The following is a 27,982-nucleotide window of genomic DNA, read 5'->3' as shown; positions in this document are numbered from 1 at the left end:
GTCCTAATGGAATTTGTTCCTATCCCTTGCCCCTTTAAATATCCACTGAGTTCATGTTAGTATTTTCTAAACAGGTTAAAGTCCAATTTTCTACTCACGTTAGGCTAAGATTCAATTGAGTTAAAATTTTGCACTGACTGCCAGTCAACCTTATCATGAACTTTCATTATGTGCATGTAATTAATTGGGTTCAATGAACAATATCAGTACTGACTTATAGACTCTTTTCCCCAGACCATATAATTAGAATATAATTACCCACAGGATATCAGAATGATGCAAAACCTTTCCTCTAAATGTGCCCTCATTAGGAAACAAGTCTCAATGTACATTTATTCAATCAGTGTGAATTAATTAAAATGTTACTGAAATAAAAGAGGGTAGCAATAAAGAGTATTTGACATCTATTAAGAGACTACCACTTGAGATCTGCATGGACAGTTTATATTTAAACCCATTTAGTTGAATTAGGAACTTTGCCATATAATGCATGTACATCCAGTGTACCAGGAACTCCAAGTAAATGAATTAGTCTGTATCAATGTTTTTGAAAAAGACTATATAGTACATGAGAGGTGTAAAATCTTAAGGAATCTGGGTAGGATTCTAAAAGTTGCATAATCCCCTGACGATCCTATAAAGATGTTATCATCAAATAGAACGTATTTAGTGGAAATAGTCATTTTTTAACTTGAATTATCCAGGCAATTAGGTGTTCATCTGCCAGCTTTTCACTGCAAATCTGACATGTTAGTTCTGACATAACTTAGGGGAAAAAAAAAATAGGAATTTACCAAAGCACTTATTTTTCTGGGATTTTAATAAAGAGAATAGTCACAATAATTCAACCTGGTTCAAGTTAATGCAACAGCATATTTCTTCTTCAGTAACACATTCATATGCACCTAAGAATATGTTATTTTTAGAAGGATACATAACATATACCATACATTCAGATCATAAAAAACATTGTGATATTAGCAAATTCATAAAGAATTTGAGGGACATACAAAACATATCCCAACAACAGGCTGCTGATTCATTAAAAAAATTCTACATAAGATCTATTTATCTTGATAGCCCTAGTACATGGAATGTAGTCATATTTAATTAAATGTTAATAAATAAATAATTAGCTGGTATACAAAAGAACAGTCAGCCCTACTTAAGAACAGTATGATAAATACTAGCATAAAATTTTTAAAATTTCTATAATGTGATATTTAAAGGAAAATATATACATATTTTCAAGTTTTTAATGTTATCATATATTTCCTTTGAGTTTTTTTGTTGCCTTTAAAGAAATATGTTTTATGAATGTGGTATTCATTCCTGCAAATAGATATGTACCCCTTTAGAATGAAAATTCTGTATGAGGACTAAGATAAATGAGGTCATATACAAATTGCTATTTTTCTGATGCGCTTTAGAAGTACATTCTAACCATCTACAGAATCCAGAAGAGACAGAAAAGACCAGGAGACAAGCCATGTGTCTTGCCATGTGACGAGCTAAGGACCAAGAATCGCCAGCCGCCACCAGGATATGTTTGGAAAGAAAGCAGTGCCTTGATTTGGACTTTCTTTTAGCTTCAAAGCCATAAGCAAATAAATTCCCATTTTTTAACCCAAGTCTTTTCATGGTATTTGCTTGAGCAGCCCAGGAAACTAAAACAATCGGATTGTTAAGTATAATTTAATTTCTAGAGGAAAATAACATGATATTCCTCAAAATTCTGAAATGTTCTCTTTATTGTACCTGCAATACCACTTTATTTTACAGGTTAAGCATTTCACAGTACCATCGATTGGATATTTTTGTAACTACAAATAAACCATCACAAGCTTTTCAAAATTTAATAATAGCTATGAAATGCTTCAAGAGCTCCTCTAGAAACTAAACACAGAATGCTAATTTGACATCCACCAAAATTACTTTATCATCACACACTTTAAACTCAATTTTATTAGCTTGTATCAATTAAACTCAATGGTTTATGAGTCATCAATATTTTTAAATAACCCTGTTACATATTCATTTTAATTTTTATATGATATTTATATCACTCTGATATGATTTTTCTTGACTCAGAAAAAAAGGGTGATAACTGATAGAGTAAAAGAGCTGACTAAATGCTATGCATTCAGTCAGCATATCCTTGTGAAAATCAACTATATGTCAAAATTGAATTAGGCAGGGGATATACAAAGATAAATCCTTTTGGCATGTGTGATAGGAATAATATTTGTGGTGCTATTCAATGAGCATAGAGAACAGTTTTATAAGGAACACGGCCTGGTGTATTGACTTTGAGGACCCTGTGAGGCATCCAAGAGGAAATACACAGCATGAAGCTGAGTATTTGGATCAAGTTTGGGTAGACATACTCAAAAGTTGTAATTGTAGCCAAGGAATTGAATGAGATAGGGCATAATGAGAAAAAAATAGAACCAAAAGTGGAAACCCAACACATATATAAGGATGGAAGGAGGACTAGGATCTTAAAATAGTGATAAAGAGTGGCCAGAGAGATGGATGGAAAACTAGTATAAATGAGTGAGGTAAATGTTACAAAAGATAAGGGGAGAAAATTTCAAACAATGTCAACCGCTGGAGGGGATTTAAAAAGATAGTACTTGGAAAGAGTCTCTGTTGGAAAGGGTAGATGCCATTGGAGGCCCAAACACACTCCTTCTACCTGGCCAGAGCACTCATTCTACACCTGCTATAGGTGTTATTTGCTTCTTCTCTGAAGGATTTTCCTTTCCTCACAGGAGTACAGGAATAGCTCTTGCCAGAGTCTAGGCGGTCATAGCTAATGACTGACCGATGTGAGTTAGAAAAGGCTAGTTGCTTTGCCTTCTGGTGGCAACAATTCTGTGGTATGATTTACCACAGACCCCCAAGATTCAGGACAACACTAAACTCTACCTAGGATCATTTCTTTGCTCAGAGCTTTCTCTTCCTTCTCCTATTTACCTCAGTCCTTTAAAGGTTTCTCCTAAAAAGCCTTCTCTCCCTGCATAAATCACATGCACCTAAATCCCCACTTCATGCTCTGCTTCTCAGGAACCTAACCTAAGAGAAGGCCCATAGGACTCTGTAAAAATGGCGAGAAGTTTTTAGTCCTATTTAGTCCCATTTAGAATTTAGACTAATCTGGTTCGAAGAGGAATGTGACCAGTGAGTGTATCCTTACACTTGCATAACTTAAGCCCTCTTGAAGCAGCAGACCAGGGCCAGGTGCATGGTCAAATACAGGAAATAACAGTGGCAGGAGAAAGAATGGCTCTTCCTCTGGTATGAGTTATTTGGCACACAGAGTAAACAGAAAGAACAGAGAAGTTAAACTGCTGGACTGAAGTTGTGGTGCTACTTATTTACTTTCTACCTCAGTTTTCTCATTGGTAAAGTAAGGATAATAATAGTTTCTCTTAGGTCTATTGGAAGGAGTCAATGAGACAGTATATGTCAAGTGCTTAGCACAGTGACTGGCATATAGAAAGTGATGAATCAATTTTAATAATTATATCTGTGTAGGTAGGGACAGGAAGCTGCCTTATTTCTTACTATGTCACAGAGAAATATGAACTAAACTGGTGATGATGGAATGAGGATATCAATGAGTGTTTGACAGAGCTGTTTTAGAGAAAGATGACTAAGAATGTTACAGTTTGTAGGCCAAGAATGATTACCAACTGAGCTTGTATTATAAGAATTGGTAGTAGTAGTTATTCCTGGGCCCACGATATGTTTTTAAACAGCCAGAAATGCCAGAAGTGTTGCAGGGATGCAAAAGCTGAATTTTAGACTGGTTTAGGGTGAGAGATTTTCCAGATGGATACAGCAGATGGATAAGTGTAGAAAAGAAGGAAATTAGACAAATGAATGGTAGCAATGATAGGTCATAAAGTCATATCATGTTAGAAAAAGAAGGCATTCACTTGATCATTCATTCATTCATTCATTCATTCAGAAATTATTTCCTGCCTATGTTGTACTATTCCCTGGCTGAGGTGCTGTGTATTCAGAAGTGATCAAAGCACTCATATTTCTTGTCTAAGCTTATAATAATATGGGATATTATTAAACAGATAAAATATAAATCAATATATTATTACAGATTACAACAAATCCCATGGAAGTTCAAAAACAGGGTTTTTTTTAGGAGAGAAAAATGAAGAAAATACTTGGATGAAAGAAATTGAATGGATACAGGCAATGGGGGACTCAAAATTTTGAAGAAATGGTAAGCAGGTAAAGGAACTCCAAAATATTTATGGTTGGGATATAATATAAATATGAGTAATATAATAAGGAATAGAAAATTGGTACAGAGTTGTATTACTCCACAACTTGTATTTCCTTTGGTAAATGAAGCAGTATAGGTTAAAGGCTTTGAGAGAATTAGAAATGGGATTGTTCAAATGATCAACTATCTTCTAGACTTCTAGAATGGATCTTCTAGACTTTTTGTTCTAACAAGGACAAGAAAGGGAGGCCTCAATAGAACTATCCTTATTACCTGTAAAGGGAAAACACAGGTTGAAGTAGGGAACAAAGACAGGTGTGAGTCAGAGATCACTGAACTCTGCATGAAATGATGTATAGGCCAAAAGTTAGAAGATGAATCATTCTTACTCAGGTTTCAAGTGAATGTTGAGAATAGACAAGGAAAACATATACATAAATACTTTATGATCACCTCCATTTTCAGCAGGAATCATTAAAACCACAGGTTACCTTTGCAAAGTAGAATTTATTCTTAAATGTCTAGTGGTGGTTAAAGGGGTCTGATTTTGCCTGCACTCAAAATTTAAATATTAGGAGATGGGAATGATATAAAACATTTGCTTCTACTGTAATGCTATTATGTCTGGATATTTGCCCTACCTCTGCCACAGCCCCAATCTGCCTTTGAAGGACATAAGCAGAATTATTAACAGAAGTTTGCTTGTTTGGTTCTTTTATGCCACAGTTTGTGGCAATTAAATTTTACCAGCATTTAGTGAAAATAGCCACTTTTATACAGCCATGCCAAGAATGGAAATCTTATTTCAAACATATTTTGATTTGTAAACTTTGACCTGTCATCTTTTTTTTTTAAGGAAAAAGGTAAAAAGCCATTCTCTAGGCAAAAATTAAATCTTTGACATCTTTCTTTTATTTTGGAATGAGCTCTAAAGTAGAATTTAGTTTAGTTTTTCATTTTCCTTAATCTCAATACCATTGACACCTACTGCTCATCACTCCAGATTTGATTTGTGACTTTAATCATATACTACACTATTACATGTGATTGAATATATCTTTAGATTTTCTGTAAGTTCTTTTTATATTCTGGTGCCACTATTACATTATTTTGAGCACTATAAGTTTTAAAAAATATATTGTAAGACCTATTAGAACAGTTCTTTCCTTATTACTTTTTTCTTCAAGGTATTATTAATATAATGTGTATTACACATTTACTCCTCCAGGCAAACTTTGAAGTCATTTGTCAAGTAAAAAATATTGAATGGAAATTGCTTTAAGGGTAAAAATATAAGGGTAAATTTGAAGAGCTATAGGTGCTTTTTAGTTCAGAATAATTTTCTTCAGTATGTTTATACCTAAGAATACACTTAGTTGATATTTTTTATTTTCCTTTAGGAATATCATCATTGAATCAAATTTACTTCTGATCCCTTTCCATTTCCCCACATTTTGTCCTTTGCACTCTGGTACACTGTCTTCCAAATTACTAATACAATTGTCTTCAATGTGAATTTTGCTCTATTCTAATACTAAGGTATTTTAGTTTTTGTTAAGGCATTATTTTTTTCTCTATGTTCTTTCTTAACTCTCCAGATTTCTCTTTCTCTTTCAAATCAGTGAGTTATAAAGTAGATGTTTTTTGTAGTATTATTGAATGCCCTAACAATTGCTATTAACATTTACATTTTCTTCTCTTTCATGCAATAAATCTTCACACATGACTTCTATCTATCTTTTACCTACCATGCTTATTTCCTTGATTTCTTGTTGCTGAATTATTATTTTACTTTGGCCCGAGGTAGACTTACATATATTGAAATACATTTTAACTATAAGCCAATAGTCTGCATTGACAATTGCTATAAGAAAACAAACCCTACTACACTGATTATAGCAAAATGGTTGAAGTATCGCCCATTCTCAACACAATTTCACATGAGAGAAATTCATCTCAGGTCTCGGTAACAACAGAAAGTTTTTCCTTCAAGTAAATGCTTTGTTCTTTTTAGATTATAAACACTGTCAAGCTATCCTAAGCCCACTAAGGGACTCAGGAACAAATTTGCAAACTGCCTCTATCAACTTTTTAGGATATTATGAAATGAATTTATATATTCAACTTAACGCAAACTTATATCTTATTTTGCTCCATATTGTGTATTTACACAACCTGCTGAAATATTGTTGGGAGTAAGCTATAGAATAACAAATAATTCATTGATATATAACCTCACATACTTACTTTTTGAATCAGAGACATTGCTGAGAGTCTTTGTTGTGTGTGAGTCTCATTTCTCTTTCATGGATTTTAATTTTTGAGTATTTTTTTCACCCTACTTTAGATATATGCTCAATTATGTCTACATGTTTTGTATTTCCATCGCATTTCCTTCTACTCAAACTTCCAAGTTATGGCTTATAAGCCTTTTGTTTTTTTTTTTTTTTCTTTTCTTTTCTATAAATCAAGACTCATCTAACATGTACAGGTTTATTTTCTTAAATTATTAAAACTTGCTCTCAGTACATCTATATTTTAGGTCAAAAACTTGCAGGAATATTTGTTAGCCCTATTGAATCTAAATATCCTAAAAATTGAACCCTACCATATACATTTAGATAGGCTCAAGTATAATTAGTCATAGTTCATGAACTTTTCTTCTAGAAAAAGCCCTGTTTATAAATATACATTTTCTACATAATATAGCTCAAGTCAGCATAAAGAAGGGCTCTTTAGAAACCAAGAAAACCAATCTAATTAAATGGTTCATCTCACAAGTACACATGATATAATCATCATTTAGTGATGCTAGTCCTTTCCCCTTTTGTATTCTATGTTCCTTTAAAGTTTACATATAACAGGAAATCTGCCAAACCAAAACTGACATACACATATTTTATAAAGTGACAGAGTTCTAGTACTTATTGTGTTCCTCATTGGAATTTGAATCAGAAAAGCACTGGCAAAAAGTTAAGGGATATTCAGAATTTAGTCCTGTACATTTTAAAAAATAAATAAATAAGGGGTTTTCCCTTATGAATCATGTCATGAAATAGAGTCTGTGAGCTAGATTTTGAAAATATGGAAAAAATGAGATTCCTTTTTGGCTATCATTACTATGATGACAATTATGAATTGATCTATAATGAATATTAATTGAATGAATATTAAGTGGTGACATTGATGAAACATTTATTGAGCACTGACAATGTGCTTTGTCCCCACTCTTCAGACAAAAAAGAAAATTACAAAGGCACAAACCCTTCGTAGATTACATAAAGAATTTCAAGAAAATAATGACATCAGTGACTGTGGTTAAAGGTTAAAGAGGTTAATGGAAAAGAAAAGTGAAGCAGACGAAATGATGTTAAATAAAAACTGAAACTCACTTCAATAAGACACATCCTTAGCCAACTATTCACATCTTTCCATCAGCTTATACATTTCTGGGAGGGGCCTCTTAGAAATTTTATAAGTAGCTTTGGAAATTGAGTCACAGAGATTTCAAACTGCAAACTTTGAAATCACAGAGAATTCAAATATCTATAACTCTCCTTAATTGTTTAAGATTGGGGTTGTCATTATAAACTGTTGTGGGTTAGAGTTAAGTGACAGAAAGTATAGGATGATCCCATAACACTTGGACTATGAAGAAGAGAAATACGCTGTACTTCCACTTACAAACAGAACTTCTAACATTCCTGAGGAGTAAAATTTGGTTAAACACATGGCCTAAGGAAAGATTTAATATGCTCCATGCTATTTAAGACTTAATCATCATATTTACTATGCATAATTTAGTTGAATTCTTATAATTGTAGAAGAGTAGGGAAAGATCGGAAGAGGGAAAGGCATATAGACATATGGTTCTCTGAGGGTGCTATATGTAGAGATATCTAGATTACGGCTTTGGCAGTGCCACAACTCAGCCAAGTTTTCAGAGTCATAGTGAAGAAAAAAGGTGGAATTGAGACCTTTTGAATCAAATGCAAAAAATATTTATAGACTTCATATTTTCCAAATAGTTTTCAATTTCCCCTCTCTAAGCTTACAAAGTTCACTATTTATCTTGTTGGTATTTTTATGAACTTTATTATTAAAGATTAACTTAAGGCAACAAAGGCTATTATAAAGAAAAAGTATTGCAGGAAGAAAACACCACAATTGACCCAAGAAGGGTACAATGCTGAATATCCTCTTTATTATAGATCACATTACTTCCTGCCAATACTACTATTTTACTGTATATTCTAATAATATTATGTCTAAAATAAGATAATTATCTAAACATTTTTAAAAAGCTTAAATAATTAATACTTCATTCTAAAAACTAATTTTTATTTTAGGAAACATTCTAATCACTATTTTCCTGATTTGGAAATGTGTCTATAGCATGTAAATAAATGTAAAATCTGATTCATCTGTTGAACAAAACAATACAATTTCAAAAAAAAAAAAAAGATACTTTGCAATATTGATAAGAGAGTAGCCAGGAGAAACCACTGTTTCACCAAGATATTCACTAAAGTGTTATTTATAATAAGAGAGTAAATGTAATATTATTACAAAGTCAATAAAAAATAAAAAAATTAATAAAAAAAAAAAAAAAAAAGAGAGTAAGAAATTGGAAACAAGCCACATATAGGGACTGTGTCAATTAAATCATAATAGCTTCCCTTAATGACATATGATATGGCCACTGATAATACTCCATATATATGGAAATATAAATGTATAATGATATCTGTTTACATGCTAAAGTAGGATATCACATGTATATTTAGTTTATTACAAAAATATAAAAAATATATGTACTCAAAAACTGGGAAGGAAATTTTAGTAGTGATTCTATTTATATATGAATAGTAGTCCTTTCTATATAATTGGATTACAGGTTATTTTATTTCTTTCACTTATTTTTCTTTTTTGTCTTGTTTTTAAAATGTTCCTTACTGAGTATATACTTCTTTTACAAGAAAGTTAAATCTCACTCTTTTATTCCAACATAATATTAATAATAGCACAGCAAAGGGTATTGACCGAGCACTTACTATGTACTTGGCATGGTCCTAAGTAACTTACATGAATTAATTAATTCCATTGACAAATGGAATGTAGAGGCACAGCCTGTTAATAGTTTGCCTCATGTCACAAAACTAGTGAAAAAAACAGGATTGAAATGTAGTCAGTATACTGACAATGTTCCAAATCAGCTGAAAGAATTTACTCTCCCACCTGCAATTTAAGAATGATCCAGTTGCTCCTCATCCTTTCCAAAACTTAATATTTTAAATTGTTTAAACCATTCTGGTAGGCATACAGCATTAGCTACTGTTGTTGCGGTATGCATTTCCCTGATGTGTAATGATGTTGACCACATATTTGTCTTTCCAGACTTTTTGCATTTATATTTTTTTCAAATTCCTGTTGAAATATTTCGCCCTATTGAACTGGATTGCTTGTTTGTTATTGATTTATATGAGTTACTTTTATTTTCTGGACACCAATCATTTGTCACCATTCTGGAATTATTAGAAGGCAACTACTTGCTCACATATCCAGAATTCATGTCAAAATCAAGACTCTGTTCTGGCTACCATAGCCCTTGTTTCTTTCTGATTCTCTTCTCCTGTGTCAACTTTCTACTCCTCACTGTACTTCTAAAACTATTTCCTAGGCTTTCTGGAAGCGTGGTTCAAAATGAATAAATTACCTTCTCCTGTCTAAGTCATTGCTACTTTACCTATAACATTTCTGTAAAGAGGGTGTTAATTCTTTCACACATTGCTGCTTCTATAGTTTTCAAGGCTATCTCCTAGCTTTCCATCAAAATCATCACTTCTCCAGCCCCTCTTACCACTTGAGGCTCATGGAATCTACCAGCTGTAGTTATTTTATGTAAAATAATGTACATTGATTATCAGTAATATTAAAATATCACACTTTTAAAATATTAGTAATCATAATATATAGTGGTTACTGATCTGTAATATAAACTCAATTTAAAATAATCAAAATATTACTTAACATTATATCAAGACTATATTATAATTTATCAAGTTTACAATATATATATTGATAAGAAAAATTTGACTAAAATTTTGATAGACAATCTGTTATTTAGAAATAAGAAACTTGTTTTTAATGTGAAATTATTTTATACATAGAGAAAGCTAAATTAATTCCTAGAGCTAGATATACAAATTATTTTTACAATGATCTGCTTCCTTTCATTGTTACATAAAGTTAGAAGTGCTATTTCCTCATGGGGGCATTTCAAGTCTTCTTTGGTTGACGGTGGCAGAATTAATTAAATAAAAACCTATTCCCCGGGAAGTGGACGTGGCTCAACTGATAGAGCATCCGTCTACCATATGGAGGGTCCAGGGTTCAATTCCCAGGGCCTCCTGACTGTGTGGTAAGCTGCTCCATGCCCAGAGCTGCTGTGCACAATGAGTGCTGTGCCATGCAGGGGCGTCCCCACATAGGGGTGCCCTGCGTGCAAGGATTGCGCCCTGCAAGGAGAGCCGCCCCATGTGGGAAAAAAAAAGTGTAGCCTGCCCAGGAGTGGTGCCGCACACACAGAGCTGATACAGCAAGATGACACAATAAAAAATGAGACGCAGTTTCCCAGTGCTGCTGGATAATGCAAGCAGACACAGAAGAACACACAGCGAAGGACACAGAGAACAGACAAGGGGGGAAGGGGAGAGAAATAAATTTTAAAAATCTTCAAAAAAAACAAAAAACAAACGTATTCCTCACTAACAGTCATTATAAAAACATGTTCAATTCCATAGGTCCAGTTTGTTTGATCATAACAAATATTATAGATTTATGTATATTTAAAAAAAAGATAATATAAAAAAATTACAAAGCTTATAATGGATGTAAGAATACATCTTAGTGCTAGAGAAGCTGATCCAATTTATAGCTTCCTCTCTGAAATTACTCTAAGAACTAAAAGGTCCCATATTGCCTACTCAATATGTCTGTGACCTAGCAAATTTAAAAATTACTAAATGAGGTCATTATAGTAAAGAGAAATATGTGGGGCAGGAGAATAATAAAGTTATAAATTAGAATACAAAAGTAAATACCACAGATCCCAGCATCCTAGTCAATTGTAGGTATAAATTTAACTTTAAGCTTCCTAAGAATAGAAATGACATGTGGAACATAGAAAAGTAGGTGGATTGCAGTGTTCTGTATGAATTATTACTTCTTGCAATGTCACTTTGATTATGATTGGTCAGTTGAATTTTCAGTGTGTGATCTGCAGCAAAACCCAAGAATGCATCTTTTAATAAAGATTATTAAAGAAAAAGCATCTGTTTTGACAATTAATTGGGAAAGGTTAATTGCCACTTACAAAAATTAAGTTGCTTAGCAAAAGTCCTGACTAAAAAGTTTGGTTTCATCCTACATCTGCTTGGAGGTGGGATGAGGAAAGTTGGCAAGAAATCTACCTTTGTAAATAGTTCTAAATTTATTTCAATATTGCACTTAATGGACTATGGTTATAATAATTTTTCCTGGAAAAATTTCATTGAAATTATTATGAATACCTAAACACATAGAAAAGTCTTGATAAAAGATCTATATTATGTAATATTAAACAATACACTTCCTTGATAGTTCTCTCAAAATATGCTTGTTACCTATTGTAATCCCAGGACAGTAATTATATTTGATGTATGGAAATATCTTCCCATTTGAATGGAAAAAAAAATCATCTGGTAAGGTGACAATTTTAATTTCAGAGTAATTTTTTAAAAATCATTTTCATGGCAATAGCTGCTGTCAAGACCAATTATCTGTGGAAGCCAGTCATTGTGGAGTTTATAAAAATGGCACGGGTGCAGAGAAGATGCTTACCTTACTAATCTCCTTATTAGGTGAGCATATATCTATTGAATCATTAACCTAAGGTTAAAAACAAATGTTGGAGAGGACTTGGAAGGCTGAGAAGGGTAGTTCAGAAATTGAAAAAAAAAATTATGACATCCAAGAAGATTTTTTGAAATATCAGAAGAATGTTGCTATAGATTCTTACCTTGTGGTATATCATTAAGATTCAGGGTTATATGAGATTTGACCAAGAGTTAGTGGTCCGTATTGAGTTTATATAGTTCATTCAACAACTAATGTCTGATCACAGAATCAAAGGCTAAGGAAAAATCTCAATGAAAACTAGATATCTTAAGTTCTTCTTTTACATTTTCTAGAATGTAATAGAGCTGTTAAGGGCCATTTTGTTATAACTGAATCTGAACTTCTATTCCTCTTAGAGAATATTAGCATGAGGAACTGGGACTCATAATTTCTTTTTAATTTAATTTAATTTTTAAATTATCTTTTTTTAAAGTTAATAGATCTCATAAAACATTATATTAAAAAACGTAAGCGGTTCCCATATACCCCACTCCCCACCCCCCACCCCCATCAATTTTTTTATTGTATTTTTTGGAAGATACATATATCACAAAAAATGTTACATTCAAAAAAATATAACAGATTCCCATATACTCCCCCAGACTCATAATTTCTTAAGAAGAAAACTGGTATTGAAGAATAAAAGACAAAATAAGATTATATCATTTGCAAGGAATAATGATTTCCTTTTAACAACGATTACAAAATGTATAATGATTCCTGGAAAATTAATGATAGTTCACCAATTGAAAAGTCTCAGAGTCCATAGTGGGAACAATTTGCCTGCAGAACAACTCAACTAAGTCATTTAAAGGATGAGTACTTATCCATTTAATGGGTAGAATAATCAATATATGTATTAAATGATAACAAAGTAACCTTTAATTCCTACTTAGCAAGGCAGGGTAAATTTTTCAAAAGGAGTGATTTAGACTGATTTGTTAGCATATGCTAAACACCCCAAGTTGGAGAGAATCAATGTACTTAAGGAATTGCAAATACTTCAGATTTTCCTTGATGTGTAAGGTATAAGGTGATGTGAGAAAGATAAGGAATGTGGTGCCATTGAAAGAGCCTTATTAACCATGCTAGAGTTTGGGAATCAAATAAGGAACATCTGGAAATATTTTATGTGGTAGGTAGATGTACCTGCAACTTTGAGAGTTGACTCTGGAAGCAGATTGGAGGATGCATGGAAAGGAGCTAGTTCACCAAGGTCACTTCCAGGAGAATCCTGGTTAGGAAATCTGCGAAAGTGACTTATGAGGCAGTTACAGTTGGGTTGATTAACAAAGATGGTTTAACAACGTTAGCCTAAACTGCCAGCAGATTATTGTGACATTCAAGATGAGGAATCAAAGATGATTCTTGAGTTCCTGGCTGGAAAAATTTGTTGTATGAAGATTCTAGTCACTGAGATAAAACATGTAGTAGAAGGCCTTGACTGGGATTTGGAAACAGTGTTAGAATGATGAGCTCAGTGAACAGGCACTGGAATGATTCCTCTGGGGTTCAAATTCTGAATTGCCAATTACTAGCCAGTGACACAGGAAAATGACTTAACCTCTCTGTTTCTTCATATGTAAAATGAAGATAAGGACAATATTTACCTTATCGGGCCCTTATCGGGCCAGTGTGAGGATTTAATTGAGTAATAATGATATATTGTGCATGTTGCATTTAAATCAACAGAGGACACAGAGTTGCAGCTCTATAGGCCTGGGAGTGAGAATAGGAAGATGAGCTGGTTACAGATTAATACAATAATGAAATCATCTACATAAATTAGCTCACACAGGGAAGAATGTTAGAAGTGGAAACACAAGGATGCACCAACATGGGTTTGGTTAAAGTAGTGAAGCCTAGAAAACATATGAAAAGGGAGTATCCAGAGACAGAAGGCCCCAGAAAGCATAGTATACTGGAAGTCAACAAAGGGTAAACGTTGGTGAAGGATGAAGTGGTCAACAGTATATACTGTAGAGTATATATAGTACCAAGGAAATGGTAAAATAGCAAATGTTGAGATACAAATCATGATAAAGGCTGTCAGAAGACTCACTACTTGAAGATAAATCCTCAGAATCAAAATTGTCTAAAGGTTGCATTGAAAAGGCTTGTAAGAATGCCTTAGAAGAGAAAAATATTCATGTAACATTTGCTCTTTACCTTTGATAATATCCAAGAATGAAGGAATAAAGGAATGAAAAGAATCCATCTCCTATTCAACTTTATATGACCAGAAGTCAATGAAGTAAGACACACCCAGGCACACTGAATGGAAAAGGGCTTTGGCAAGCAGTTGAGTAATAGAAAGATATATTAGATTTCTTCTTAGAGTTAAAATCTGAGATGATTTACTGCATCTAAAGCAGTAAAATTGCTATACGTTGTATAAAAGAATGAAAACATAATTCTAGAAGTGCTTTCTCTTTATGGTTTTACTACAAAAAATAGGGTACCAAGCTATCTAAAATGTAAAGTATTTTAAATGACTCATTATTTTTAATTAATCTTATTTAAAGCAGTGTGTCCAATAAATATCATAAGAAAAAAAATAAATTTTGAGTTATTGCTCTCCTCAGCAATATGGAGTTATTTTCTTTTACTCTGTTTTTGTAGTTTGAGAACATGAGTTTTATAATAATTTTGTTAAATAAAGGCATTTAAAATACAACCAGTATTTTACAGATAATTACAAAATGAATCATAAGTGGGTGCAAATTGAGTAATTTGATTAATTTCTAGGTTGACCTTTAGAAAAGTATTTGTCTAACATTCCTTAGTAGTTGTATTTTTATTATATTGAAATGAAGTTCCAGTCATTTAATTTTCACGTTGTTTTTTTAAAAATGAGATGTGCATTATGAATACAGAGTACTTTGTTTTTTAAAGGAACTGCTTCATAATTTGGAGTTTTAAATGCAATGTGAATATTGTCTTTAAATACCTGTCTCTCTACTGAAATTTTTCCTTTTCAGGGTTACCTTACTTGCTTATGCATTTTTCACTTCTATATTTATTAAATTAAGTAAAATATTTTACAGGTGGTTAAATTTATTGTTCACTCATAAAAATAAAATAAAATACACCTAATGGCAATGCATAGCTTTCTCCTAGGTTTGTGTCATCATTCTAGGTAGCTTCTGACCTAGATGAGAGACCTCAACGTTGCAGATATACAATGTGCTTCCCCAGCAAAACTGCCCATAAGAATAACTTCATTATGCTGGGAAGTAGATCTATAAAATATGTAAAATGTAGAAGTGTTCTGTCTATACGATTTCTGGTAAGTACAGCATGACTAAGTGATAAAACCTGAGTCAGCTTCAGTTGGAGTATGCTTTACTAAAAAGTTTACTGAGACATGAAGGCAAAAGGATGTAGTGGGAAAAGGTGGTTCTTCCTGTAAGGGATAGGTAGTTTAGGTCTATAGAGTTCTACTTGGAATAATGAAGGAAAAAAAAAGCTCTCTGAAGACATTCAGTCGTGCAGTGTACCAGAGAATCATAGTGAGCCCAGGTTATATCAGAATGATGAAAAGGAAAAACTCACCAGTACCACTGGACAGATTGTCGTGGGTGGTAAAATATGGTCCTTCAAAGGTCCGCAGTCACATTCAGGTTTTAAATGAGAAGCACATTTGTTATGCAGCTAGGAAGAGAGAAAGGGAGATAATATCAAATTCTGCATGACAACAGCAAACATGGTATGGACTGTATTTCAACGGAGATACAGCAAATACATAAAAGTGCATTAAAAGAAGTACAAGAACAAACAAACAGGATCACGAATGGATTCACAATACATTTCCCCTTTCATAGCCACCTTAAATAAACCATTTAGCAACTTCCTTGACCTAGTCTATACCTTTTCTAATTCTCAGAAATATTTTTATTAAAAATGTACTCTAGGTTTACACCCAAAAAATCTGATGTCTTTTATAAACACAAATTAGTGTCCATTACAGTTCTTCCTTTGCTTATCTGCTGTTAACATAATCTTCAAACCACCCTTCACTGTGGATGCTTTCTTTCTTTTTTTTTTTTTTGACCCTTCTGTTTTCTCAAAGTCATTCCAAAGTGCACAGCTCAGTATGGGGCATAATTGATCCCATCATTAGTTTTAACTTTGTAATTCAATATGTAAATGTAACCAGAGATTCAGCTCAGTAGGAGCAGGATATAAATATAAGATGATTACATTTACAAAAATGTATCTTTATATTGTATTTATCAGTGCAACATTGTTAGTCTATAATCATTTAATGTGCTGTTTTTTTTTCAACCTAGGTCACAAGTTTAGTTTAAATAATTATAGTATAGTGTATTAAATAATGGTGATTTAAGTTAAGGTGATAACTTTTTATTGGAATCCTACAATTTGATAAAACAATACTTTGCATAAAGGCTTTTTTGGGGATTTTCTTTCCCCCCATTCAATATTAATTTCAATGTGAAACATTCATCTTTGGAAGCATAATATATTTTTTTCAGTATTCTATCATTTTATTTATTAAGCAGCTTTATTGAGATATATACATATACATACATATTTTAATAAGAGGCCATTTCTTATTCAAAACAAAACATAAAATTCCACATCCTTTTTCAGTTTTGAACCACCCCATTTAAGTCATGACTATGTTAATTTCCACAACAACCTTATCTTTCTAAGCAATTAATTAACAACTAATGGTAGGAGTTTAATGAGTGCCAATTTATTTTGGTGATGGAACTGTATTGAAGGGATATTTGTGAGGTGCTAGAATCTAAAACATTTTTTGCCTTAACTCTGCCTGGGAGTAAAGGCTACTTGTACTATAATTAATGTACACTAGTCCACATTACATGAAATAAAAGTATCTTCACACATTCATTTGTAATTAGCAGCTCTGATTCCCAGTAGCATGTAAACTTCTCTATAAAAATACCTTGATCTTCTTATTAGGCACTGCTGATCTTTGACAAGAGGCAAGAGGTGTTGAAGATGAAAGAGGTAGTTGAAGCCACATGCACAATAGAAGTAAATAAACTGACACTGTAATTTGGCAAATTAAAATACATAGCTTCCTCTGAATAAAATTAGCAATTGGTTTAAAATGTATTATTAGTTTATTTGACTTAATCAATTTTCCTAAAGAAAATCACAAATCACAGTGCTGGATATTTGGATTTTGAAGTTATGGATTACCAAGTCCAGTGAAAATTGAACCAAAACAAAAGATAGTTTATATATCTTCTGTTCCATGATGTCACCAAGAAAAGAGCACTTGCACAATCGTCTTAAAATTGAAACTGCAGACTCTCGGAACTCTCTACAAACAGCATGATCTGAGGTAAAAATCTATTCATGTACAGATTAAGAAAGTAGTGATTTTTTACTCTTGACTGCAGTATAAAGCCACGCATGTGACTCTGAAAGAAAAGAGGGCACTTTGAGTCTCATGCCACACTGACCGTGTACATACAGACCTGTGCCCTACATGTTCCCAACCATGTCATACTGCTTACACCTGCTATTTTTGCTGCAAATTTGCTTCTTTGACTTTCCATTTAGAACACATTGTAAATTGCTCTTGGTCATAATGAAATGTCCCTGTTAAGGGACAAGTACTAACTAAATAATAGATGATTAACTTCATTATATCTATTTGAGGGATAACAGATGTAAGAAGAGATGGCAAAAATAAAATGAATTTAATGAGAGGTTGTTGGGGTTTTTTTTGCATTCAAGGTAGATTCCCTATTAGAAGGAAAGAATTATGGACTTAGAATCACACAAATGATGTGCTGACAGAGAGTTAACTCTTTATATTAGGATTTGAGAGCTTCAGAGTATGGATAATGGAAACTGGTCCCCTGAAATACTGGCCTCTGCAGAGCTGAAGAGTTAGTATCGGATTTTACTGTTTGATAGTCCCAATGGCCCACATCTTTGAACTTCATCTAGGCAACTACAGGGCAGAATCCTGTAGTGGCATAAGCATATGGCAGGACCTATAAGAATGTTGGTAGCCATACCATCATCAGTGTAACAGGGATACAGAGTTTAAAAAGAATACCCTAACCAAGACATCTACATTAACTAATAATATTCAGGAATGCCTTAGAACTTTCTAAGTCTGACCTCTGGCAGCTGCTAGACATATCTTGGTGGTCATCATGGCACTGTTTGTAGCCAGAAGCTGAGGACACCATATAGGAAGCACCATATAGGAAGCACTGATCAATGTACAAGACAAGAGTCAAATTTTTACAATGTCTAGTTTATTCATCATATTTCTCAGAAAGCGAGGACAAAATTAAAATGTGAAAACCATTAAGAAATTCATATTTCCCTGGACTATTTATCAAGTTTAAAAGTGAACATTATCAACAATAATAGCAAATTGCTTAAGCTTATTGCCCTGAAAATTTATGAGCAAACATCCAAGAAAGACAGCTGAGTTCTTCTCATTGTCAATAAGCTGCTAAAGGTGGAAAATTCTTAATGATAACTCGGAACCAAAATTAGCAAAATTAGCAAAAGCCAAAATGCAATGATCCTCACCAAGAATAGAAGTGAAATACAGCATTAATGAATCCTGCCTCTTCAGTGGAATAATTGGTGGTACACCAGAGAAAGGAATTGTTTAACTGTTTTGTTTTTTCACTTCTGTTATCTTTCCGTTTTTTATCAATAAGGCTGAGAAATTAATGGATCATTGTATTACTATATATCCAGAATTCACTTTCATGTTAAGGATTCATTTCCAAAATTAGGGTAGTCATAAAATATAAACCAGTTTTTCCTGGAAGTTATTTAAACACTTGAAAATTATTTCAGAATTTCTGACAAAATCTAGTGGTTCCTAATATACAGCCCATATCTATATTTGTTGGTAAAAACTGTATCAAGTTAGGAAGAAAAAGAAAGTGTGAGTGCATGTGTGCGTGTGCCCGTGCACGCATGTGTCTTGGGGATGAAGTAGAAAAAAGAGTGGGTGCATTGTATGGAAAAGAAAACAGCGAAACCCTAGAAGTCAAAAGAAGTAAAAACAGAAAATAAATTTTCATAGAAATTTAGAGAAAATGAAAGAAATCACTCTTCTAAAGAAAAAGTAGGTTATCTGACTTAGAAGAACACATCTGTTGGTTTATACATTCCTTTTTTCCTAATGTTTTGCAAATTTCAGGATGCTACCTAAAAGCTGGTATTTGCTAAAGCATAAACCTTTCTATTGCATTGGAAACCTTTCAATATTACTGTTAGCAGTTCAATATTTTAAGGAAAGGAATGGCACTGTATGATACGAAAGTTAATGATTAACAGCTATAAAAGTGTTTTATTTTGACAAGACCAATTAAAATGTATCAACTCCCTATCCTGGCTTAGCCCGGCCTGATAAGGGGCATTTTACTATGACCAGGAGCAATTTACAATGTGTTCTAAATAGAAAGTCAAGAAGCAAAGTTAGAGTAGTAATAGTTATAAGCATTGGGATCTTAATGATAGGAGAATATAAGCAAGAGTGGGAAGAAAGAACTAAAGAGAATATTTAGCATAGCTCAGAGTATTGAATATGAAACATGGAAAACTGGTTGCTATCTAAATTTCAGAAGAAAGTTTTACATTATTCTTATTTAGGCTTTTCTGTTTTTATGTTTTAATTAGTTAGATTTACAAAAGGAGGTAAGAGTCTCACCTCAGGTATACAATGCAGCAAATTAGCACAGCGTCAAAAAGCTACAAGTATTAACTAAATAAGGGATATGAAACTGGATTTTTATCTTTATTTGCTTAAAGATAACTTGTATAGCTGATGCAAATTTGAAAATTCCAGTTTGACTTTTTAAAACAAAATTTAAAAAGGACTGAATTTAAAAACTCAAAACTTAACAGTATGAAGAATAGTATATCGGGCATTAAAGTATACTTATTATCTCCTCTAAACTTGGAACTCTGTCAACAGCATTGGTTGATTAGGAAAAAAAAAATGCCTGTCTTGGGTCTGGAACTGGAGGAGAGGATAAATTAGCAGTGTTGACAATGTTAGCACGCAGACAGGAAACCACTGGAGAGTATTTAAGTCTTTCCTTTGGGTGTGGAATAAAGGCACAGTAATTAGGGAAAGGAATTATTGGTATCAAGGAAATTTTTAAGGAAGAAGTTGGGTGCATTCAAGTGAATATGGTGAGCAAGATAAGAAGTAGGGGAAAACTGACTTTCCAAGAGTTCTGCCAACAGATACATGCAGTTACAGTAGAAGGTGCAAATGGTATGGGGGTGTATTATACAGAATCATGTGCTTGGGTTGGGGTCTAATTTTTGAGGAACAGTGAATGAAGTTGGAGTGGGGTTGGTGAGGGCTTCATGTATCATCACAGAGCTATTATAGGTTGCTGAAGGAGGCATAAGATAACAAAGTAGTATTTTAAGAAACTCATTCCGGAGGTGATATGCAACCTGCATTAAAGGAAAAATACCTTCTGTTAGGGAAATAAGCCCAGAGATTTTTACTCTAATCTAGTCAAGATGTGCTAAGAGCTTGTGAAAATGAAGGCAAAGAGTCAAATCTGAGAGAGATATTTTAAGGATGAAATGTCAAGAATAAATACATAGGATGAAGGTGAAAGATAAGAGCTAAATAAATTGCCTTCTAACTCTATTTTCAATCACTGGTAGAATGAAGATACCATGTCTGATGGAAATGAGAGTGTTGGGACAGTTACTCTGTGTGAAGAGTCAAGTCTAGATCAGTCAAGTCTAGATTTAGTGAGATTTAGGACCATATGATTCTAGAAGCTTTTAGAAAATCAGGATCAGCATGCAGGTGCTGCTCTGACTTAAAATGGGTACCTACAGATCCTTTCAGAGGATCTGTCCTCTGTGTGCCAGGGGCTGTTTTCTTTTTTGCTTCGTATGTGTGTGCACCCACATGGTACTTCACTTAATTCCCTCCTATGATAATAACTGTCCTTTAGTGAGCACTTAAGATGCATGATTTCCTGCCCTAAACACCTTCACAGGGATTTAATACACATTTTATCCTTATAACAAGCCTAGAAGACAGGTATCATTAACTCTACTTTATAAATTAGCAAATAGGCCAATTGCACACCCAGCCCAAGATAGCACAACTAGAGACCATCTTAAGAATCAGGTGAGTCTGGCCAGACTCAAGCCAAGAGTCAAGTCACTTCCAAACATAATATATAGAAGGAAATGATGGCTCTTGCAAACATCCTGAGAAGAAGCCAAACTTCCTTTTCTTCTTCTCTGTCACCTATTCCTCATAGAATCAATTCAGAAAGACCTTTCTAAAGCACTGCAATGAGCGTGCCATATCCCACACCTCTCAAAATTTCTGCTATTTCTTTGTCATAATAATTAGCAATTCTTGAAGAGCATAAAGACAAACTAGAGTAGATTCAGTTTGTCTAAAGGCAAACAGCAGAAGCGGGTGGTCATGAGTCAAGAGCAGATCAATTTCATATTAAATTTTTCTTACAATGACTCAAGAAGGACCTGTATTTTTCTAGAATCTATTATCACTTCTAAATACATACCTATTCTGAGGTAAATATGTTGTTTAACTTAGATACAAAATGAATAATAAATTTGTCCCTATAATAACCTAAAATAAAAGATCCAATAGTCAACATAAGAAGTTCCTTATGAGATGTTTGAGTTTCTCCAATATATTAGAACTTTTTTTTCAATTGTGCAAATCTTGTTTTATAAATCAAATATCTCTGGAGCACTTGGAGCCCAAGATTTACAGCAAATGACCCTGAAGATGGCCAGAAGCCTTAGGACTAGGGAGAGATTTCCAAGAGGGCAGTCTGCTTTTCTTTTTTCCTGACTGCCTTAAACCCCTGAGTATACTTTATTTAGCCTTGAGTCCTGAATACAATTCTGGGATTTGAAGACATTTACTGTTTATGCTGTGTTTTGCCATAGAAGCAAATAGAATCATATTAATGGATCTTTTCTGTAACCATAAAATATAGAGTCTTACGGTCTGATTTGGGACAAGAAATTCTTACATTTTAAGCAGGACAGTTTATTCAGAGGTTGCAGCCTATTTCCTCTAAAAGGGAGGGTCTGATTTCTCAAAAGGCTGGGGCTCAGTATCAAGACAAATAAACATAGGACTGGTATGGGGTTTGGCTAGAAATGCAGATTTTGTAGTAACAGATAAGGGGTCATTCAAAGAAGAGGAACTGTCAAAACAAAAGGAAGAGAACCAGGAAATGAAATGGAAGATAAAAGACAGGAAAGAATGTTAAGATGCCTTAAGTACCAATAACAGGACACTGTCTATGACAAGTTTGGGAGGAGTGATTCCCATAATATGGAAAGGGAAGAAGACAGATTTTATGAAGATGAAATGGGAAAAGGAGGGGAGTAGTATAGAAGAAGAAAATTCTTATAGCTCTAAAAGGTCTTAGTAGCTGGCTAGGCAACAATACCACATTTTAAGGTCTAAGTTTGCATTTAAAATACATTGATATTTTGTCAAGATATAAAAAATAAAAATAAACTTAAGACATTACATTTAAAAATTTATAAATAGGGAAATAATTTGAAGTGTCAGGAGGAACTAAATTCTGATATTCTCTGATATCAGTTTATGTTAAAATTAGGAGATAAGTAGTAAAAACAAGAGGAATGGTTTCATACAAGTTCTGAAACAAAAACTAGGTTTTTTAGATGTTTACCCAAAAATGTGTACAAACTTAAAAAATGAAATATTTGTGGTGTCCTTAAAATTGAGAACTGAGTATGTTTCAGTACTTCTATATATAATTTAAATCATTGTTAGATATTTTATTATGATAGCTAAATACCTCATTCAAGATCATTTTTCATAATTGTGAAAATTTCCATTGTAAATATAATTTAACCAAGTAATAGCCGAAAACGCGTGAAGAAAATAAGCTCAACTTAAAAAAAAATGTAGCTGTACTTTTGAAATGCAAGTCACAGTTTGTTTTTTCCATTATCCTGTGTGTTTGTCAGTGTGTGTGAGTCTTGGTTTAACAAAATGTTTAAACTATATGGTATGGGGTGAGGGGTTGGAGGGCACCTCAGAGAAACTTCTGAATTTGCTTAACAGACTCAGTGCCCTCTAATATTTAATTTTTGCATAAGTAAGAACAATTCCATATATAAGGAGAAAATGCAAATTCTAGTTGGAAAAAAAATTCGTCTCATAAATGTTTTGTACTACATTATTAAAAAGGGCTGTTCTTAAAATGTGCATTCAAATGAATTTCCAGAAATTAAACATGAAACAATAGAGGGACCATCTAACAATTGCTATTACTCCAGAAGTTATCTGGAGCAGACTGACAATTATCCAAACCAGGCAGACTCCTAAAGTTTCACAGGAAGGCCAGTTTGTCTCTTCTTTTTTTGTCAATGTCGTTAATAACTAGCATTTACATCAGTATCTCCTATCCCACAATTTATGATTATCTGAAGAAGCAAGGCAACAATATTTTGGGAAGGAGGGTAGGATGCGTTCTGAGAAGCAGCAAGACCTAAAATATGGGCCCAATTCCATTTCTACCTGCCTATATAACCAAGCACAATTTGCATAGCTTCTCTTGGTCTTAGTTGTCTTCACTGTGTAATTAAACTTTTGGACTACCTTGTTCATTTTTCTAAACTCTTTAATCCCTAGATCCAATGTTTAGAGTAAATTTACAATATGTAACAGAGAAAACCCTACCAAAACAATGCTGTGGAGTTGGGCGGGGAGATGGAGCTCTACACGCTTAGCTTCCACTGCCACCACCTTCCCCTAACTCTGGCCTCTGAATGTCTTCCTGGCAACACCACAATCCATGGTTTGAAAACTATAATTTCAAAACTGTTTAAAAACAGTCCTATACAGTGTCCCTTTATTTTTCCTTTTAATAAAACTTGGTTCCAAATTAAGAGTCCCATATACATAAATATATAAAATTAAATTAAATTTAAAAGGCCAGGTAGCCTTCTCAGTTAAACAATGAAAAACTAACCATTTCATGAAATTAGGAAGAGAATATTTTAATCCACATATCTAAATAGTAAAACTCTTCCAACATATTCATATCTGTGATTTCCCTAGCAATACAGCACACACACACACATACACACACACACACACACAACCTACTTCTTGTACTTCTTGTACCTCTATGAGGACAAATCTGATTTTGTTCCTATCCTTTGGAAAGCCAGGTGAAATAAGAAGCCTCCATGGTTTTCTACTTAGTCTAAAATTCTGGAAGACCTTCCAGTGTTAAGAGCCTCAGGATGTTTGGAGTAATTTCTTCAGTGTGACACAAGGCTGAGGAATTTTTCCTCCCCGATCCTACTCACTGTGATCTGACACCAAACACAATGCAGTCCTGTCAGGCCCTGGTAACATTTAACCGTTTTGTGGCACTTGTCACACTTGGTTGGGCAGTTGCCTTCAACCCAGTAATGGTGCATCACCTAGAAGAGAACAACAGCATGGTGGTAAGGCGAGGCAGCCATGGATGCCAGTCTCAGAAATCAAGCAGAGCCGCACACTCACGTCAGTGTTTTTCTTGGACTTCACGTAGGTCTTGATGCAAGAGGGAGGCGCTCTAGCCACACAGCGTTCATGGACTGTATACTTGCAGACTGAAAGGAAACACATACACAAATTCAGAGTTAATCCTGGTCCTGATTGCAATTTTATAGGGAAGAAATGGCATTAGCAGAACCTCATTTCATAGCCACTGCTCCCTAATCAATCCAATCAGCCACATCAAGGAAAAGTCCAAGCCGACTGTTTTTACCATGGAATACAAAAGGCCAATTAGTACAGGAAATATTCTGCATGTGAAAAACTAGACTCCTCTATCATGGCATAACAGGAAATGCTTAATTAAATCAGTCCTTACTCAAATTTTTCACAATAATTCCCAGATGACAAAAATATTTAAGATAAATTGATGACTGCCAAATGGCTTGGTGTCATTTGCTAGAGGGAAGAGATCTATATTTTACAAAGTATAGGCATGAGCGCAGCTGGTAGGCATGGGAATAAAAGCCCATGGGTACATGCTATTTTGTCTATTGATTTATCTAAATCTTAAATGGCTGATTAGTCCATTTCCAGAGAATAGATTTTGTCATACATGCAAGGTCCTTAGTAAAAATTCAGCCTTCTCTTGCCATCATGACATTGCTTCTCTAAAAGGAACAAACTCTGCTATGCAAAAATTTATATTTACATGTAAATATGCATCTACAGACATATGCAAACATAAAAATGTATGTTTGTGCAGATATATAAAATGTGTCATAGAACAATAATACTTTGATTTTGAATATAGTTCAGGGTCATATACAGATGTTCCTTTAATAGAGCACTGGTTCCAAATTAAGAGGCCCAAGTGTATAAATATATAAAATTAAATCTAAAAGTACCAGGTAGCTCTCTCAATAAAACCAAAACTAAACATTCCATGAAATTAGGATGGGAAAATTTAAATCTACAAAATATTTACTTATTAAAACTCTTCCAAAATATTCACATCTGTGATTTTCTTTAGCAACACAGCAGAGGAAAACATACTTTCTTATCTCTTTCATATTGGCAATAATGTTGAACATTGGCTTGATCATGCTAATTCATTAAAATTTGTAAGCAATATTCTCATTCTCTATATTACACTATTCACGACATATGAGAGTTATCACTGTTTTATATGCTTCTATAAATAGAATCTACCATGAATAATCCCTTTCTTTAAAAAAATAACTTTAAAAATAAATCATTTCCTTTTCACCTATACATGGAGAATGTTATAGTCTAGTTTTTCAAACATGGCCATCAGAAACTGCCCTGTAAAGTTACATATGGCAAATTACATGTAACTTTATTAATATATTTAAGCACAAGAAATTATATGCATACATAGCACTAAAATAGTTTGTGTCAAATGTTATATATTAGGAAAACAATATTCCAAAATATACTACTAAAGAAGCTGCTAAGCATAAATAAATAAACTAATAAAAATCTGAAAACAGTGGGTTGTACAGAAGCTGATTAAGAAACTAGATTAAATATAAATGCAAAAAAATGGGAAGTGTCTAATAAATTCTACAGTTTCAATAACGCTGTAAAATAACAAAAAAAGTACAGATGGATAAAATGCTGTGTGGAGAACTTAAAATTTAGGAGAAAAGGACACAACTTCACCTGTTTTAGCAAGGACATCAGAGAAGCAAAATTATCTAAGACATACACATTGTAATTTAAAAATATGTGGTTTTTATAAATTAATTGTTAAATACACTACTAGAAATTCTAATTGGCAATACTAGTTTAATAAAGTAAGATGAATATTGTGATGATAAATATTGTGAAAGTAATATAATATAAAGAAATAGAAATTCTAATTGGCAATACTAGTTTAATAAAGTAAGATGAATATTGTGATGATAAATATCGTGCAAGTAATATAATATAAAACACATAAACAGGCAATGCTATGAATTCTGATATCCAATAACCATATACAAAGGTTTTCTTTAAGAAAGATTAAGTTAAAGGTTAAGAAAATGTTGTTAGCTGTCTCTCCAAATCTAAGAGTTCAAACCTGAATGACCTAACTATTCAGAAACTTATTACAGGGAAAACTAAATCACAGATAAAAGGAGGGTCAGGATTATTTCTTAGATCTCCATCCATAAATAGGATTATTGCATGAATTCAATCTTTTCTCACTCCCAGTGATGACGTCTGGGCAGAACAAACATACTCACAGGAGCAGCAGAGCCCCTGCTTCCCCACGCCAATCAGCATGTTCAGGCAGAGATTGCAGTAGGCAGGTTTGTTAAAGTGCTTGAGCCGCCACACATGCTGCCCGTCATCCTTCACGTTCTGCATAGGATGTAAGGGAAACAGATTTCACTTAATGAAATAAACAGTGGAATATAAAAGTGCTGATAAAATTCTGAGCTGGACTAAAGCAGTTGAAGACAATCTGTTATATTAGCTCTGACTTTCTCCAAGATCACAGAGTCTTGAGAAAGACACATGTGTTGTAGTGGAAAGAGATACCACAAGCATATCTAGGATGCTATAGCAACCCGGAAATTCTTGTCCAATGTCAAGATTTCAACAGCACACCCCAAACCATCACAATGACCTGCCCAACTGAGCACTCCTTCTAAACAGGGACCTGGCTGCCTCACTTTTAAATACATTGTCCTTAGCACAATTCCATGAACAAGAACATGAATAAATAGAGAGAAAATACTCTGGAAGGAAAGAGCCTGCAAAGTGAAAACCTGGAAATAATATGTTAACCCTTACATGGTACTAATAATATACAAAATTCAGGATGCTAGTTAGGTCTTGGAAAAGGCCAAGGGGTTGGATGCGAAATATAAACACTTAAAGGTACTTATTGGTAATACTCTAGGGCTTCAGCTGGGTATTCCTTATTTTTGCATGATGCACACAGTGAATTTTAAAAGATAAACTTTTTTTTAAAACCTAGTTACATTACCATTTTGCTTATTACTCTTTTGTGAAGCATGAATGATTTTACTCTTATAGAAAGGTGGTAAAATATTAAAATTGAATTAACGTATTTATTTATAACTATCACTATATTTATTTACACTATGCAAACTTGAGTTTACATTGATTCACATTTTACCAAAGCAACTAAAATTATTACTTATTCTTCCAAGTGAAGTTCTATTGGATATAGTAAGAGTTACTTCTGTAATGGGTGTTTAGTCATACCTATTTTGTTCGAGATTTTT

The 27,982-nt window shown here is 33.4% G+C and overlaps 1 protein-coding gene across 11 annotated transcripts in view; it reads right to left on the bottom strand.

Moving 5' to 3' along the window:
- Nucleotides 1-27,982, bottom strand: part of DGKB (diacylglycerol kinase beta) — a 723,907-nt gene that overhangs the window by 468,524 nt on the left and 227,401 nt on the right. For all 11 annotated transcript variants that reach the window (XM_058296926.1, XM_058296928.1, XM_071215137.1 and 8 more), the window contains 4 exons: nucleotides 26,972-27,089; nucleotides 24,747-24,835; nucleotides 24,548-24,664; nucleotides 15,746-15,844 (listed from right to left, as the gene is read on the bottom strand). In XM_058296926.1, coding sequence (XP_058152909.1) covers nucleotides 15,746-15,844; nucleotides 24,548-24,664; nucleotides 24,747-24,835; nucleotides 26,972-27,089 — 423 coding nt within the window. The remainder of the gene's footprint in view (nucleotides 1-15,745; nucleotides 15,845-24,547; nucleotides 24,665-24,746; nucleotides 24,836-26,971; nucleotides 27,090-27,982) is intronic.

The sequence above is a fragment of the Dasypus novemcinctus genome, chromosome 5 (genome assembly GCF_030445035.2).
Source record: "Dasypus novemcinctus isolate mDasNov1 chromosome 5, mDasNov1.1.hap2, whole genome shotgun sequence".
Taxonomy (NCBI): domain Eukaryota; kingdom Metazoa; phylum Chordata; class Mammalia; order Cingulata; family Dasypodidae; genus Dasypus; species Dasypus novemcinctus.
This window is presented reverse-complemented; position numbering and strand designations above follow the sequence as displayed.